Consider the following 17,768-nt stretch of genomic DNA (forward strand, 5'->3'; position numbering starts at 1 on the left):
GCAAAGTTTAGTTTTCTTTTTCTTTTTTTCCTCTTTTTGGCCTTTGCTTTTCCTACATACAAGCGAACGTACTGCAAATAAACGTACCAAAAGCAGAAATATGTCCTCTAGGCTAAGTCGATGCTAATGTTAATACTCGACTCAGTGTTCAGTTTACTCCACTTCTCTGCTGTAACTTATTAAAGAATAATAAAATGAATTCAGTATTGAATTGTTTTTCTCTGTGCCTAATCTGAAAAGGGAAAAAAAGAAAGAAAGAAAAAACCCAAATGTTGAGTTTTAGTAATGAAGCCAAGCGGGACACAGAGAAAAGGAAATATCAATATGTCTTTGTGGTGGTGGAAGCTGTGATGGGTCTAAGTACCTTTATTTGCTTGCCTGGAACGTCTTCCCAGTGTAATAAATTATTAAATCCCTTACATAAGGCAGTATAAGAAGCAATTTTAAAAGTTGAAGCTCTAAAGAAGAGTCTGGCTCACTGTTTAATCAGCTTAGTACTGTCTCTAGATATTTTTATGGCCTTGGATACTTTAAGTCAACATCTGTGCCTGGAAGAAGAATAATCCCACCAGACCGGAGGGACTATCAATGTGTATTGATCACAATCCATCGTTTTTGATGGTTTTTGTTGTCTTCATTTGGATCAATAATGAATTGGTGACCGCTAGCGTGACATTTGACCTTAGCTCCGGCTTAAAGAGTCATTCATTAGCGTGACCTATGACCTCATTATAAACTCTCTGCTGCTGTGTTCCTTCCGAATCCCCAAGTCGGATTACCTCTGCCACGAACGAAACCTCTGGATAAATGCTTAAAAAACCCCGCGAAAAACTCAAAGAGAGAAAAATAATGTGCGAGATGATCACACATGTTTAAGAGCTCAACAGCCCTTGCAGATCGTCACCGGGTATTGATGTCCTTTGCAGTTGGCTGGTTTGATCACATTTGCAGCCAGCTGTTCTGTTCTCTCTCAATCAACTCTCAACTCGGGAGCTGAGCCCCAGTCCGCCCGCGCTGGTGCAGCTTCGCGCCGCTCCGTATTTCTCTCCAGCAGTGAGCGTCCTAGCAGATGTTACACCGAATTAGCTCCCTGCTTAGAAGGGAGTCGGCGCTCTCGCTGTAATCAAGCTGCGTAGGTGTGTGTGCGTGTGTTTCTTTTTTTTTTTTTTCCCCTCACCAGACAGCCTGGCTCGGTGGCTGCGTTGTTCTTCCACCACCTGAGCTCGGTTACTAGCCAACCTTTCATCCCAGAGCACGGCATGTCTGCCAGTAGTGTGAGTCAGGCGACTCGACGGGCTCCTATCTTGGGGCCTGCAGGGTTGATCATTTAGCATCCTTTTCCTGTGAATGCTTTTTCTCTCTCTCTTTGTAGAGGTTTGTCCTTGTTTTTACACGCGTCTCATTCGTTCATTCAAATGCCTCCCTGCTCCCTGCAAATGAAAGGCTGGCTTTGTGCGGAGCCCTGCTCTATCTTTAGTTAATGTTTGCCTCCCTCTATAGATCTAACTCCTTTTCATTTTTTTTTTTTTTTTGTGTTTTCGTGAAAGCAGTCAAACCATAGCTTCAACCTTGCTTGGCACAGCGATTCTTAAAGTAGCATCCGTCTTTTCTTTTGTCTCCCTGTAAGCTGTCTTTTGTTTCGTGTGCATCAGACTGGTGACAAGAAAACCTAAAAAGAGGACAGATACCTTGTCTGACTAATGCATTGGACATGCATCAACTTGTGTGTCAGGCATTGGTTCGAACATACATTTCTATGCTCCTTTTCCCTCGCAGCCCATCAAAACTCACCGTTTCCGAGGACTGATGAACAGGAAAGAAAGCTTTTGATTATGAGCTTTAATCTGCATATAATATATGTGTAAGTCCAAAGGATACCGGATTAGCCTCTGGAGATTTGGACCCTCGTGTTTGCCTTTGCATCGGTCTTCATCTCTAGACATCCCCCCTTCCACATTCGGTATCTAATGAACTTTGTTGTGCCGGATCCCCCCATCTGACCTGATTGGCGACCGAAGCCTGTAGCTACATGTCAGCACAGCTCACACGTCCGCCGTTCTGCACCAGTAGCATCTGACAGCAACCCCTTTTTGTCTCTTTCCCCTGCCTCCCCTTGAACTTCCATTTTTTTTCCTGACTTTTTGCTGCCAGCCAGACGTTTGTGTTTATTGTCTGTATTCTCCTGCCGCCCGTCAGCCAATGGTGTGGATGTCAGTCGACAGATGGGAGGTTGATCCACTAAAAGTGCGCTCCTCCACGGCTTTAACCTGACCGGTTTGCTGTTGGACCAAATGGTTGACGAAGGTTGGAATAGGTAAAAAAAAAAAAATTAACTAACCCTACGGACTTAAATAAGCAAACCAGATATGTTCAGGTCAAGTTAGAAATCAAGTCCCATGACAAGCTAATCTGCAGACACTTAGCTTTTTTTAAAGCATTTGCTCATTTCCTGTATGTAGTCATCAAAGCTTTGGAAATAATGGTCATATAGTCTTACATGCATGAGTTATTCCTCATTTTATTTACCATACAGTGCTGTTTTTGTTAATGGTGAATCTTATTTTCATCTTGTTGGAGTTGGGTCCTCTCTTCTATTTCATTCCTTTAGGGAGAATGATTGTTGCTAGGCAGTAAAAGCTGATTGGTTGAGGCACAATCTGACCTCTTGCATTTCACAATTAAATCAGTGTTGCGTATATGCTTGAGAACCCAATCAGCTTTTCATTTTAGCAAAATTACACAATGTTTTAGCAGCATCACATGGTCCTCATGAGTAATGTGACTGCTCCCCGTCAAATTCACTCCCCATTAATGGTCCAGATGCCACAGCATGAGTTTTTCTTTATTTCTAAAGATACATCTGACTTTGCATATTTAGCAGTTGTCTCTAATAACATGTTGCTAAAACAGTGCTTATGTGCTGCATTTTGCTAAGCTAAAGCTATCAAGTTCACTCTTGGTTTTTGTAGGACTAGTTGATAGTTTAGCTTGTGGCACATGGGAAAAGCCTGGAATGTGTTCGAATGACAATTCCTCTCTAGTTTGGACTGTTTGTTTCTAAACCATTAAAACGCTACCACGTCTGAACCACAGTGGACAAATTCAACATTCCTGTTTCATCTGACATCACATCTTATTTAGCCGAACTGCTAAATATGTTCAGGGAAGTGTATCCAAGTTTCACTTGTTTTGACTGGCGTAATTCAGACGACGACGCAAAATTGCGAGCGTGCTTGTTTGCACTCTAATCCGCGTTGGGCCTGTTCAGATGAGTGTGTTTGTTTAGTAGAGGGCAATATTAACAAGAAATTGGTCTGCTGCTCTGCAAGCAGAGAGCACATTGATTGTTGCATCAAACCAAAATGATGTGCAAACACCAGCCAAGGGAGCAACAGGAAAAAAAACAAAAAAACAACTCAACACCCGGCCTCCTCCTGCTTTAAACCGCCGTTCTCTTGAGGATGAAGTTATGTCAGCGCATTAACCTTCGGTCATTTGGTTCAAGTTCCTTGTTGTTTATTGCAGTCAAGTAAGCAGCGCAAAGAGGCCGTTATTTACTCTACGAAGATCAACAGGACTGCACATGCACTGCGACGCGCTGATGCAGCGCCTGATAAACAGCGGGAGTGGCCCGCTTTGACAGACTTTAAAGCCGCTGTTATTTGGAGTTGCACTACATTAATTCATGTTATCTTGAGCGTCGGGCGCGAACACGGTCTGGTGTGGCGCATTCAGTTATCCAGCAAGTCGGGGTATTGAAAGACCCCGGGGGGAATGAAGCCTATATGGGACCTAATGTCTCAGACTGTATTATGTCCCAGACTGGCTATCAGATCGACTCTTTTAACGGCATGCAGAGAGCAGCGCAGACACGCTCGCAATCCATTACTCCTCCGCACGTTCCCGAGCTCTCGTTCATAACCGGGTTTCTATCGAACCTCGGCAGAACGCCGTCTGTCTCCATCTCACTCTGCGCTGATGGGACTGGACCTGATGCAGACATAAATTTCTAAGTAGGGGTAAGATCAACAGTCAACCAGGTGTTCAGAGGGAAAAAAAGTAACTCTGCAAGAAGAGTGTAAAAAAATGGAAAGAAGAGATGCTTCTTTTAATTTTGCACCTGCAAGTTGCGCTCACCTTTTCCTTGATTTTTTTTTTTTTTTTTTTTTTTTTTTTCGTATTTCTACCGTGAGTTATAACTCAGCCGTGACTATGTGATATTGAGCTTCAGATTTCAGTGAGATTCTGAACAGATACTAGTTGCAACTACTGGAGAAGAAAAAAAAAATAAACAAAAAAAAAAAATTTGGATTATGATCTATTTTGATAGCCATCGCATGCAGAGATTTGGTGGTGCATAGCGGTTCATTTAAAATGTTATTTGACTGAAGAGATGATTACGATACCTATTCAGTAGAGAATAGACTTTTGGCAAAAAGTTGTGTGAAACTTATATAGTTGGATACTTTTTAGGTAATGCTACTTTTGTTGTTTTATGCTCAATGGGAGCATTTTGTTTACCACCAGAGAAATTTTTTTGACGTAGACCATAGAAATGAAATCTTCATGTATATATATATTTTTTTTATCTTTGACATTCACTATATTGTTACAGGAAAAAAAGTAGTTATGTGCAAGAGACAACTTTTTGTGTTACTTTTCTAACTTGTGAAGAATGCCAACTTGCCTTACCTGAATAGCATGTACCTGTGTCTTTCCCATTTTGAAGAGAAGTTCAGAAATGGACATCTGTGTCATGTCGTATTTTTACCTTGGGAACATTGCTGAAATGCTTCTTGGTATAAATTGCAGAATCTCCTCCCAGAATTTGAATTCTCCAGTCACACTTTTGCATACCTGCGTTTCGTTATAATTGTAAAAGAAGAAATCATTCTATAGGAAAATAAAGTTTACTTTTGATACTGCAGAGTATACAATTTGATCACCACACATTTGTAATTTATACGACATGCAGCCCTTTAAAAGAATCGACATAATTACAACTCAAACATGACAGCAAATAGTCAAACAATACTTTGTCTCTCATAACATTGTACAAACTGTTTACTCATCTTCTCAGAGTAGTAAAATTACTTTCCCAAGTTGTTCCATACTGATATTCACTTTCAATATATTTACTTGATTCCTACAGGCTGCAGGATGGCTGATGCCTGCAATCTTTATATGTTGCTATTCTATCATAGAAAGCACACAGGCAATCATGCATAGACACCTTTAAAAACAGTTCCTTTTAATATGAAAAAAAGGTGATATGGAGAAGTAAACAAAAAAGAGTAGATAAATCAATTATGATACAGCTGAACAAAGAATTTTACTGCAGTGATCCCAACATACACACATTACTTAGAATGGGGAAAGTACTTCAAAAATCTGACAGGAATTTATATTCCACCAAATCCTCTCTGTTCATAAAAACAGTGCGAGAACAGCTTTCAAATTTTTAACACGATTTCTTTTTATGCCACAGAATAAATGTATTTTAATAAGTTGCCCTTTTTTTTGTCTATAATTTTCAGTGTGACGATTTTTTTTTTCGAGAAAGCAAGAGATGAATTACAAAGTCTTAGTAAGCAATTTCAGTGCTTTGAAAAATTCCTCATTGTGCAGCTTGTGCACTTTTAACCTTTAGTAACCCAAAGTGACTTACAGTGACATCTGCAGCCGCCAACTGAGGTCATGTGACACTCCAGACGTTTGTGTAACGTCTCCAAAACTGAGATACTGCATCACAATTTTTATCAAATCTATTTTTTCTCCCATGAAAAAGAATTGACGGGTAAAACACTTAAGTGTTGTAATCTTCCGACATTACAACACGAAACGATGCAGTTCGCTTTTCAACAACTTTTGGGATCAAACACATGCTATATCAAACTTTATACTGTCAAATAGGCAAAATAGTTTGTGTGTTTTCTCTTTGTTTTAGTCAATATATTTCAAAGTAATAAGATAAAAGTAAGAAAAAAACTGTTCTAACTTGAGATAAGTTATTCTCATGTAGCAGTAGTTGGAATGTCTCCAAGACAAGATGACAAATAAACACTGAATTTCATATATTTATGCATCTTATGGTACTTAATCCATGTTTGTCTTCAAAGAGAAGTTATGAGATGTGTTTTCTGTTCTATTTTTCTCATTTACCTCACAATGTTTTGATGTAAACATATAAATAAGTTCTTATTCCCAACTACCAATGTTATTTAAAAGACAAATGCTGCCAGTAAAATAATTTCTCCAGCTTTATTCGTGTCAAAATGCTGAATATATTTACCAAATAGGCTTTACGCAGCATTCTCAGCAAAATGTCAGGCTTGCTGGTTGTTTTATCATCATAGCTCTGATTAACATTGTGCTGTCTATTGTCTTCCTTCGTTGCTGCTGCTGTTTGTGAAATATTTTCCGATCTTGTTTTTTTGAGTGTGCCTTGTTCACACATGGTGGGTGGGCTACACCACCCTTTTTTCTTTTTTTTTTTTTTTTTCCCTTGTCTGGTCTCATCTCTATGAAAGCAGGATAGCTGTGGTAAGCAAACGGGGGGGGGGAAAGGGATGTCAGCAGGGAGTTAAAATAGAGCAGTAAACATACAGGGGCATGCAGGTGTGCCATATTGGACTCAGCTTCAATGAAAAAAAAAACAAAAAAAAACATGAAACAGACTTGTATAATGGCAGGGTGTCTGCATACCGTCTCTATGCTGTGCAACAGATCTTTGCACTGTTCAAAGTTAAAGAGTAAGAAAAAGAAAGCTCACTGCTTGATGTGTTTGTTTATGCTTCTTTGTATTCAGATTGTGAAATTATTTTAAAAGGACTTTAAGCTCAGCTTAAGTGACAGATGATCCCGTCTTTTTAATTCTAGCCAGGTGGCTCTTGGTTTCATTATAGCCAATGAATGTCAACTAAAATAGACAAAAACGTACACTCTGTTTTGTTAAGTTGAGAGTTGAATTAGATGGATTCTTTGATTTGTCCTAATTTAGTTATCCTGTAGTTCTCTTTGGCATGAAGCAAGAAGGATTGTCAATGATCTATGAGGAACAAAGAGCATTGGCATAAACTCAATGTTCTCTTGTTTTTCCCCTGTTAAAGAGTGGCCAAGACAAAATGGAAATATGTTGCCATTCCATATTTGTACTTGCATAAACAGGATATTATTATGGATTAGCAAGCTAAATGCTTTGAACAACATGATCTACATAAAAAAGTTAAGTTTTATGTTGCAAAATTATCACCACGTTTTCTTCAAAAAAGATGGTAGACCCTCTATGAGATCAATTGATCTTCTAAAACTATTTAAATTTCACCGCGTGCATGTGAAACCAAACTTTTCCACTTTGTCATTGTTTACCTAACAAAGATAAAACACATTTTGTGAAATGCGATGAAGCTTACCGAGATCCAGGTAAAGACAGCTTTTCCAGACATTGCTGAAGACAAATATAGGATGGAAGCTACGTGGATGTTGTATTTGTAGGAGACTATCAGCAATCAAATTAGATAAATTTTTATATTAAGGTTACTTTTCCTGGAGGGAAATGTAACAAAGAGTGCTTTACTGATGTAAAAAAAAAGCAGAGGAACGAGTACAGAGGCAATAATGACTCAAGGAAATATTTAAATGAACTGAATAAAACAAATGCTTGTGAAGAGCAAGAGCAAAATCTGGTAGTGGTGTTAGAACTTTGTCTTTTGTTGTTTCAGTTTCCTTTACTTAGATTTTGCCTTTAATTTTTCTTCTGTGTGTTTGCTTCTTGGTTTATTATTTATAGTACATTTAGAGTTTAGGTTCCTCTAATTAATGTTTCTTCTTTCGTTAGTTTCAGGGTTTTTCATTGGTTTCCTTCGATGTTCTTCCGTTCTCCAGCTCTACATCTGTTACCTTCCCTCAGCTGTTTGCCATTCCTCCCCTGATGAATCCCACTAGTTGCTTGGTCAGTTTTTCCTCTCCCTCATTGTTTATGCTCATTGCTACTCACCGTTTCCTCCCATCTCTACTTCCTCTTTCTTCGTCATTGTTTTCCAGTAATGGCAGTTGTATCTCCACCATTTTTTCCTGAGTCTTGTGTTTTTCTCATTATTTTGTTAAAAAAAAAAAAAAAAAATGTCTGAAACGTCACCTGAATTCCTTGCACGTGTGTCCTACCTTTATAAATGTTTAAAATGCCCCCGCCAACTGAGGAAATTCAGTATGTAAAAAACTTTAAAATTCTCAAATATTTGATGTAAACATACTCGGCCGTTGGACTTTCAAAGTGCTTCTTTTCTAACTTCCTGTAATAGTTGTGCTGCAGTGCTAATACCAGAGGAGGAAACCCAAACATTCAGTCTCAACTGTTTTAACATTTAGCATTTTAGCTTTTGCAAAATATATTTTACTGAACCACTTCTTGTTCTCATACGACATATTTACATATCCGAGCATGGTGGTTCACGGACACAAGATAAAGAGTTTGCATTCGTACATTTCATTCCAATAAAACTGTCTTTCTTCTTCTCAAGAGACACTTGTAGTTTCTGAAATTCCACAGTCTGCTATATCGATAGTAGAACCATCTGAAATATTTAGAAGTTTAGCAGGAAAAAAAAAAAAAGAAAAACCTAGAAGGTGAAGCAACTTACTGGTGGCTAAGAAAGGAGAAGGTAGAGACAGATAAAATAAAGAATCAGAGCTGCCCAATGAAAAGCAACAATTTGCTTTGACCTCGGGTGAACGCCGAGTGAGAGAAAACACATTCGGCTGCACAGCATTTGGCGTGTCGAAGGATTTTCAAGGGCATCGTAGGCCGTGTGACGAGGATGGATGGTGTTAGGGAGGGAAAACGGCAGAGGAACGAGGGGATGAAGTCAGCAAGCCCTTGCTCTCGCCGCCGCCTGTCACTTTCGGGGGGAGGAGGGGGGAGTCGGCTCGGACAGCGCGTCAGACGAAGTGATGCAGCTTGAAAGGAGCAGGATTCACACGTCTCTCGTTGCCATTTCCGAGGAACTCGCATTTGAATAATAAGCGGCAAATTACACTTTGCGGCGCCCGTTTAATACGACGCCGTACAGATGATGGGCAGCCTTATTATTCATCCATTCACACGCTCACAGCCTCCCACCACTTTCAATGACACTAATGTCCTTAGAATGCGATCCGCAACGAGACGAAGCGTATCCAGATGTAAGAAGAAATAATGTTCCTTTTTGAGGATGCGTTCCTTTATTTGCTGTGATTGCTATTAATATCAGGCCACAAAAAGATGCCTGAATGTTTGAAATGTGAGTGCTTGCTAATTAAACTGTTCTGCCATGTTTGCAGCTGCTTCTTGTCAGTCACATAGTTCAAACTGCAGCCTCAGCCTTAAGCTGTCATTTTATAAATATGCGGTCTCGACTGTTCGGTTCGATGTCATATTCAATGCAGTCTTTAAGCACTTAGAGACTGCATTGAAATAAGTTTTAATTTACCTACATCTTGATCTGTTTTGGTTTTTCCAAATATTCACTGCTGTATTCGACACTGTTGATCAAAAAACACCAGTTGACAGCCTGATGGAGTTGGTGAAGTTACCTGGTTTCAAGCAAAATTGGTTCAGATTTTGTTGGCTGACCTGCTAGAGCAGCTATGCAGAATCTGGTTCAGCAAATATTAAGACGTCATTCTTGGGTCACGTTGCTCAACGTCTAAATTGTGTCTACTAGCCCAGACTGTGAAATGTTGCAAGATCTCTTACTATAAGTGTTCTGATGATGACGGATAGCTTTCGGTCACTGTGTGACCTCGGTCCCTTACAGACTCTGAGTCAGAGTATCCATGATGTCAATGAGTGGGATCAGAATTTTCTCTGACACCCTGAAAGTAAAGAAGTTATTGTTTCTAAATCCTAAAATTATGAGCTTAGATGTAAGCACTTGGCATGCATAAACCGAAATGTAGTGATATACACAGACCCGAATTTTGTCAACAAAGAAAATGTATTTATTAATGAGCCTAGTATTAACTCTAACCCTAACCCTAGTATTAAGTGTACTGCGAAAAATTTATTTTTTTCTCTTATCTGAAGTAGATTGCTGTACTTCTGTCTTCACTGGTTGCTTTAAAACACATCCTTAAAAAAACATGAGGAAAAACTGCCCCATAAAGACTGTCCACATCATTTGTATGATATAAACAACTTGCTTAAAATTAGCATTTTGCTGTTTCTTTTTTTATGAGGTGCATATTTTTCCCATCATTCCTTATAAATGCAGCTTTATTTACGTCTGCTCCTTCATTTTCCAAGTCCCCTCCTAAATGAACCGTGCCACACAACTAAGCGCCTTTCCTTTCCAGCTCTTTAATACAGTTGCACATATCCTTTCCTTCCTTTTCCTACATGGTTGACAGGCTCTCTGCGCAGTTCTGCCCAGCACCCAAGCAGCCAATCATAAAGCAGAGGAAGGTGCAAACACACTTTCCCTGCAGGGGAATTGTCAGGATATGACTGCGATTTTTTTTTTGTTTGTTTTATTTTCTTTTGTTTTTGTTTTTTTCCCCCCCATCTGCTCGATGGTATTTTCCTGTTTGAGTCTGCGTGTACACGTGTGTGACCAAGAGATTAGAAGTTAGAGTCATTGTCCGTTTTCACATGCGACCTAGGATTTTACAGCAGAGCTGCTGAAATATAGAAAAGAGCTAATCTGCCAGTACATCCACTACGTTTTTCCCGGAATGTGCCTTTCGAAAATCCTCAGAAAAGACATGCATCACACATGCAGGCTCACGCAGATACACTGGCTTACCATGTAATCTGTTCTTAGAGGGACCTGCTAAATGATTGTTCTCACTCATTACTCTCAGAGCTGACCCCTCTGTCTTTATTTCAGTGTCCCTGTAGAGTCATGCAGCAGGCCTGTTGCCGCTTACTTCCCCCTCTAGAATAATAAACATGTGATCCTCGTATCGGCATGAGACTCACCGAGACATGAGTGACGTCAGCGGCTAATAGGAGGACATGAGTAAACGGTTTGTTGCAAAAGCAGTTATTGCACTTAAGCTTTTCCATATTTTGTCAATTTAACAAAAAGTAAGTAAGTAAAATATTGTAGCTGCTGCAAAAGACATGAAACTGGGGCAATGGTTCCTTCGAGGAAGACGTCGACACTGAACCACAGATCCGCAGTATACCACCACGGATCAAAGCAAATCCACGTGTCAGAGAGGTTCCCTCCAAACTGAATGACCTTGAGCTATCCTATATTGAATAATTAGCTAAGTTATAAGGTGTTAGAGACGTATCCCCAAAAGATACGCAGCTATAATTACAGCAAGAGACAGTCCTAGAAAGTATGACTCACGGGGGTTGACTACATTCATCCACTTATCATCCATGTATCATCTTCCTTTCACTTCCTCAATGCTTTGTGTTGGTCGAGCTCATAAAATGCCCACAAATGCTTAGAAGTTTGTGTTTGTAAGGTGACGAAATGTAGAAAAGTCTGTTTGATATAAATAGTGAGTGCTGGCATAAAACACGCAATCAGTGTTGGATGCGAAGCATGAGGACGCAATATTCCCCTGCTTCAGCTCCACGAACACAAGGAAACTAGGACGGCATCAAACGCCGCAAACAGTCAAGAGCTCTTTACTTTGTTTGGTAATCTTCTTTGGCAAAAATAAACAGGGAAAGAATTGAGCCCTGTGGTTGCATTTGTCAGGGGATTGAAGCACTCGAAGATGCATGTCGGGGTCCTTATCACAGTTCGATGGAGAAAACATTCGCAGTAACTCGCGGAGACGTTGGCACCTCAGCTCGTAATTTCTGCGACTGTGATAAATAAAAATCAGAAACCCGACTAGAAGCAGATGTAATTAACTTTTCTTTTTTTTTTCCTGACACTTGGAACAAGATTGATCTGGTGTTTCTTTTTATATATTTACAATCCTATGTGGAGAGAGTAGCAGAAGACGTACCCTGCCAGAAAGAAACTTCAGCTCTAAAATTGGTTTTTCCAAGGTCATTGAACTCAATTAGCCCTATACAGATCGGGGTTGTTTGCTGTAATCAGTCGGGGAGGCCAGGTGATACCAATTGCAATCTTTGGAGAAAAAAAAACAAAACAAAACCCTTAACAAAGTTAACATAACTGATCCTCAGAAGGTAACAGAAGTGCATTTTCTCAGTTTGTAGAGTAATTAAGAAAGGTCAGTTAAGGTAAAGACCCTACAAATCCTTAGCCGATGTGAAATACCCTCAGGAAGACCTAGCAAACCTGGCCTAGCAGTGCACTATTGCCAAGAAGGAAACCCCTTCAGGCTTCTGATAAATACTTATTATGAAACAAACCCTTTAGGCCATCGGTCTTCAACTACAGACCTGTAGGATGTATCTCGGCTACAACACACATTTTGGAGAACATGATTTTGTACTGAGGGGCTAATTCTGCCATTTGATTCAGGTATGTTGGACCAGGGACACATCTAAAAGCTGCAGGACACAGTCCGTCGAGATACGGATTAGAGGACGCCTGCTTTAGAGTAATACTGCTTTCAGTAGGCAGTTGGAGGAAAATTCGAAAGGAAATTCAACCTTCACAGTTCGAAACTCTGAGAAGCTCGAGTTTAAATTACAGCGTGGTTGTTGTGGAGATAAAAAGTTCCTCCACTTCAATCAATACAGACTGCAACAGTAATTTGTGAACATTTTCCTTAAGTGTTTTAGACAGAACTGCGATACTTTTCAAGATGTGTGGTCAGTTAAATCTTGCAAAATGTCCTTTATAGACAGACATCCGCTAGTCCTCTAAAGACGAACTGAAAGACTCAAAGGGTTGTTTAAAACAATGCTCCATTTCATCTTTGGGACTCATTTTAAGGAACCTTTGAGATGACATTAACTCTGGGTGTGTTGTGTTTCCACTTGGCCTCGGGGTAGATTAGGCAAATGAGAGTCTGTTGCTCCTCTCCAGCATTTCTGTTTCATATTTCAAAGGGTGTTTTTTTTTTTTTTTTAGTTTGTTTGTTTGTAATGTAACTTCGTCAAAACAGAATTTGGCATTCCTATAAAAATGGTATCTCAGATAAAGTTAGGTATTAGTTTTTTTTCCACAAGCATTATTGCTTTATTGGATATTCCCAGCATTTTATTTTTCTACTTTTTCTCCCATGTTTTCCACTTTAATCTACAAGAAGAAATTCCAACCTAACATCATGGAGGGATTTGAACCATAGCACATTCTTTTTAGACTAGGCACAAAAAGAAAAATACAAATTCAATCAAAGAAGGATAAAATAAACAGAAAACTTTGGTAAATTTAGTAGTTTGTGGTAAATGATGGGTTGTATTTTACCCAAGAAGTAAAGATTATAGTGTTATGCAGCTAATAGTTTATCATCAACGGTACAGTCTGGGTTTTTGGACATTGATTCTGTAATTTGCTTCGTATTTGTGGATCCATAGCATGGGTTGGCTCTTCAGCTATTGAACTTACGCATCAGTGCCTAAGATTGAAAATTAGATGTTTCAAAGCCTCCGTCAGCATCCACTCTTTTGAGCGAGTATGTCAACATGTTCCTCTATACAATAAGTGGCGAGCCCCGGCACGCTGTGAGCTCGTCAGCTTCGAGGCAAGTGGCCTGCCGCTGTTGTCCTCACACTCCGTCTTCACACTCACCATGAATGCTAGCTGCATATGTTCCCTCTCCTGTACTTCCTCTGCTCACAGTCTGCACAGTGACTCAGTTCTCACCGTCCCTCTCCTCTCCTCCTCCTGTAGATCGCATTTGATGCCAAGACTGAAGGAGTCTCGCTCCCATGAATCACTGCTCAGCCCCAGTAGCGCCGTGGAAGCCCTGGACTTGAGCATGGAGGACGAGGTCATCATCAAACCTGTGCACAGCAGCATCCTCGGCCAGGACTACTGCTTCGAGGTGAGGCGGCGCTCTTTTTTTTTTTTTTTTTTCTCCGTGCACAGCCCTACAGGCGAGATATGTAAAGTAGGTGTGAGAATTAAACCGGCAATGGTTTTAAGCAAAGGTTTAAACCGAGTGTTCTTATTTTATCCAAATTTACATTCTCTTTTTGATCAAGTGCAGTTTGTGGAGCTTTACTCGTCACTGAGACACCTGTGTAAGAGATCAGCTAGTCAATATGGAGCTACTGTAAGTGCCAGGGGTCTCCAGCTCCAGCTGTCGAGGGCTAACGTTCTGAGACTTTTAGATCCGTTTCTGCTTCATCATACCTGAGTCAAATAATAAGGTCATTAGCAGGAGTTGACTCCATACTGAGGAGGAAATTAACAGTTGAAACAGCAGCAAATAATACAAATTTGTCGTGCTTCCTCATACTTTATTTCTAAAACCCTCAAAAGTATAACCAAATGATTAAATTAACTAATCCAGCATGATTTAGATACTTTAATAATGAAAATACTTAGATAGCTGAATGTGTTTTTCATCAAGCTGAAAAGTCAAGCTAATGACTGCTCAGTTCTAGACCAATAGAAAGCATCCTATCCAACAAAGTCACCATTTGATTAATAACCAGTAAATAAATCCACACTGAAATAATGACAGTAGAACTTACCTTAATCTATCAATCAAGGTGCATTTAACTAGACAACCTGTTACGAGTGAAAAACTTTGAGATTATAGTTTACAGAGTCCTCTGGTGTGTTTGGAGTTGATTTCTAATCAAAGGTCTTAACATTGGGACTGATCGAATACAGAAATATATTGATACCAGCACGATCTGGAAACAGTGTCAACAGGAATCAGTCGTGATTCGTTTGTTGTGATGCGAGCTGAAGTTTGAAATGAAATCCTTCGCTGTTCAACTGCAGCCGTGTCTTTAGAGCCTTTTCTCCCTGAAACTCCGGCACTTTGAAAACGACCGCCAGTCACACGCTACAAGGCCATAGAAAGTTTTCAAGACTCTTGTCTTTTGCTAGTGAAACAAGAGATTAGTATTTCGATAAATTACAGATTTGGGGTTGATTGATTGTAAGCCAAAGCCCAGCAAAGGAGCGTTGTGTTTTATCCTTGCGATCAAACACAGAAATGATTGGCACTTACATTTTTTCCCACCCCCCTGCTACAGCCTCTAGCCTCCTGAAATAGTCCCTTTGGGATACTTCCACTAAGCGCCCTATCACTACCTCTATTTTTATTTTTTATTTTTTGTTGTTCATACACCCATGAAGGTTTTAGAAGAAATCAGTATACTATACTTTCCTCTTTCCAGAATCATTAACTTGTAGATACTATATGCATTTTGGTTTTAAGAAATGTTTAGAAATCTTCCCTGCATCGAGAAAAGGGTTGCCACAATGACTAGCATTCAGAAAATTGTTACCAAGCTGATTTAGGGTCTCTCCCCGCTTTGTTTTGGTTTCATTGCCTGGAACTTTACTCATGATGACTCAACGGCCTCATCAGTGTTGTTTACAGGCTCAGCAGGCAGCAGTGGAGCTCCAAACCCCTCTGTATATGCTAGCTGCTAATGAGCCAGATTTGATACCCAGCAGAGATACGAGGGAGTTGGGGGGAGTAAACTCTGTGTATGTTAATCACTAACACATTCATCTAAACATTGTTACAGGCTCATAATATGTACTTTAAGTGCTGTGTTTACAGCTGACCCTGCTGCTGCCACTGCTGCTGTTTCAAATTGTTGTGTTGATGAGTTTTCCTTTGATGCCTGGGTCACTCGAAATTCTGATTGTTTTATGTTTTGTTTTGTTTTGGTATCTCATTTACTGTTCTGACTTCTGCACATCAACAAGCTCAGACTAGAATTTGTTTTCATGGTCAGTGTTTAAGCTGAACTTTTTTTTTTTTTGACCAAATATTTCCAAAAATAAAAAGTAAAACAATGAAACAGCTTTAAGTAAGGTTTGATATTTTTGGTTGAAAAGTGATTAAAGTAATTACATAGCATATGTCAAGAGAAAAAAAACGAAGGGTTCTGCACTAGTAAAGAAAATGACAAAAGACAATCAATAAATAGAAATGTTAAAAAGGCAATAAAATACATCTGTGTTCTTAACCAAGATCTTTCATTGAACATTTTTGAAAAATCTATTCATGTGATGATGTTTCCATATGCTTAGGATAATTTTCCAGTTGAAAAGAGACAACCTGAGAAACAGAAAACGTCTTAAACTCCTTGTCTTGTTTTAGATACTAAATCTGATTTATTTGTAATGGTTCCATTAGTGAAGTAATTTTTTCGAGATCACAGAATATATTATCCCCAATCACCGGAAAATTACATTTTCCAACAAAGACATCTTTGAAAAGAGAAACTGCTGAATATTTCAGATTTCTTGAGTATGGCTAAAAACGCTAAGCACCATTGCATCGGGCTGCTGTCAAGCAAAAAGAGCTTCCCCAATTTGCATAACAGTGAGCTACTTGCTTCTATATGTCTGATTATTTCCTGAACGGTAAAAGAAAGAAAAGGTCAAGGAAGCTGTGACCTTTGGACAGCCTGTTCTTGTCTGATTAGTCATTCTTTGTGGTCTGATTGGAAACTGCCCACCGGTCCTCACCATCTCCTTGTTGTATGTACATTCAGATTCCTTAACATTTTTTAAAAAATTTTTTGAAAATATGATTATATATAGAGAGATTTGTGTATATAGCAGAAAACACACCATGTAAGCACGCGAGCAGTGAAGCTGACTTCACTGAGGCTGTTTCTATCCATCGTGAAATTAGCGCAAAAGACAAGTCATTTCCCAACAGTCATTTTCTGTTTCCTGTCATCCGCTTCTGTTTATTTTTCACAAGGTTATTTCTCTCTGGCTGCTAATGTGATGCATTTTAACTGGGTTCACCGTGAAAAGCTTTCCGTCTCCTTTCTTGCGTGAGGCTCGATCATCGAAGCATTTGTTTTTCTCCTGTCTTTCTGCCTCTGCGGTAGGTCACCACCTCCACAGGAAGCAAATGTTTTTCCTGCCGTTCGGCGGCGGAGAGAGACAAATGGATGGAGAATCTGAGGAGAGCCGTGCAGCCGAACAAGGTATGTAAATGCACGCGACGCGCAAGAGGACCGGGGAACCGTTGGGCAATCAGCATAAACGAGCTTGAGTGTCCCAATTACGAAACCTCGCTCTGCAACACAGATAAAGACACATTAAAGTGTCAACACTGTAGTAATTACTAACAACAATATCCAGTCTTCCCAGCAAGGTTAGCTCTTCGTACAGACTACAACTTAAGGGTTTAGGATTCTCTGGTGGGATGGGAGTAAAAAAACACTTAAAGTGCTTTCCTCTGTTGAGCATCGAAGATTTAGATGGCACGCATGTCAAGGCAAGAAGATGGCCCGATTCGAAATATTATATATACTATATATTATATATATTATATATTTTGAATATGCTCACAAACCTTTGACAAACCTCTGTCAAAGGTTATCTTAGCAAGCATGTGCTAAGATATTTGCACATGAGATATTTGCTCCTCCGACATAGGTGCTAGCTAAGCTCTAGCTAGCAATTAGCTAGCTAGATAGGTGCTAGCTAAACTCGTGATATGACATGCTGTCATATCACGAGTCATATAAAAAAAACGTCCGTTGACGTCAGGATGTCATTGTTTTTGCTGTAGCTCCCTAATTTTGAACTTTGGAGATTTTTTTATTTTTTACTTCCCTTACCATGATGATTACCGTGTGACGTGGAAAGCCATAAATATAAGTTGTAATCCAGCAAGGTGAGTGTGTTTTCGGTCTTCATGTCTGATCATATATAATCAACTATAAAGTGAAGAAAGTTAAACAAATA

The 17,768-nt window shown here is 39.5% G+C and overlaps 1 protein-coding gene across 4 annotated transcripts in view; it reads left to right on the forward strand.

The window, feature by feature from the left end:
• The window catches only part of LOC106907113 (disabled homolog 2-interacting protein), a 153,040-nt gene that overhangs the window by 93,848 nt on the left and 41,424 nt on the right, over positions 1-17,768 (forward strand). For all 4 annotated transcript variants that reach the window (XM_014972713.2, XM_014972685.2, XM_088010843.1 and 1 more), the window contains 2 exons: positions 13,755-13,908; positions 16,904-17,002. In XM_014972713.2, coding sequence (XP_014828199.2) covers positions 13,755-13,908; positions 16,904-17,002 — 253 coding nt within the window. The remainder of the gene's footprint in view (positions 1-13,754; positions 13,909-16,903; positions 17,003-17,768) is intronic.

This window comes from Poecilia mexicana, unplaced genomic scaffold (assembly GCF_051168715.1).
Source record: "Poecilia mexicana isolate PSO_F unplaced genomic scaffold, ASM5116871v1 scaffold_12, whole genome shotgun sequence".
NCBI classification, from domain to species: domain Eukaryota; kingdom Metazoa; phylum Chordata; class Actinopteri; order Cyprinodontiformes; family Poeciliidae; genus Poecilia; species Poecilia mexicana.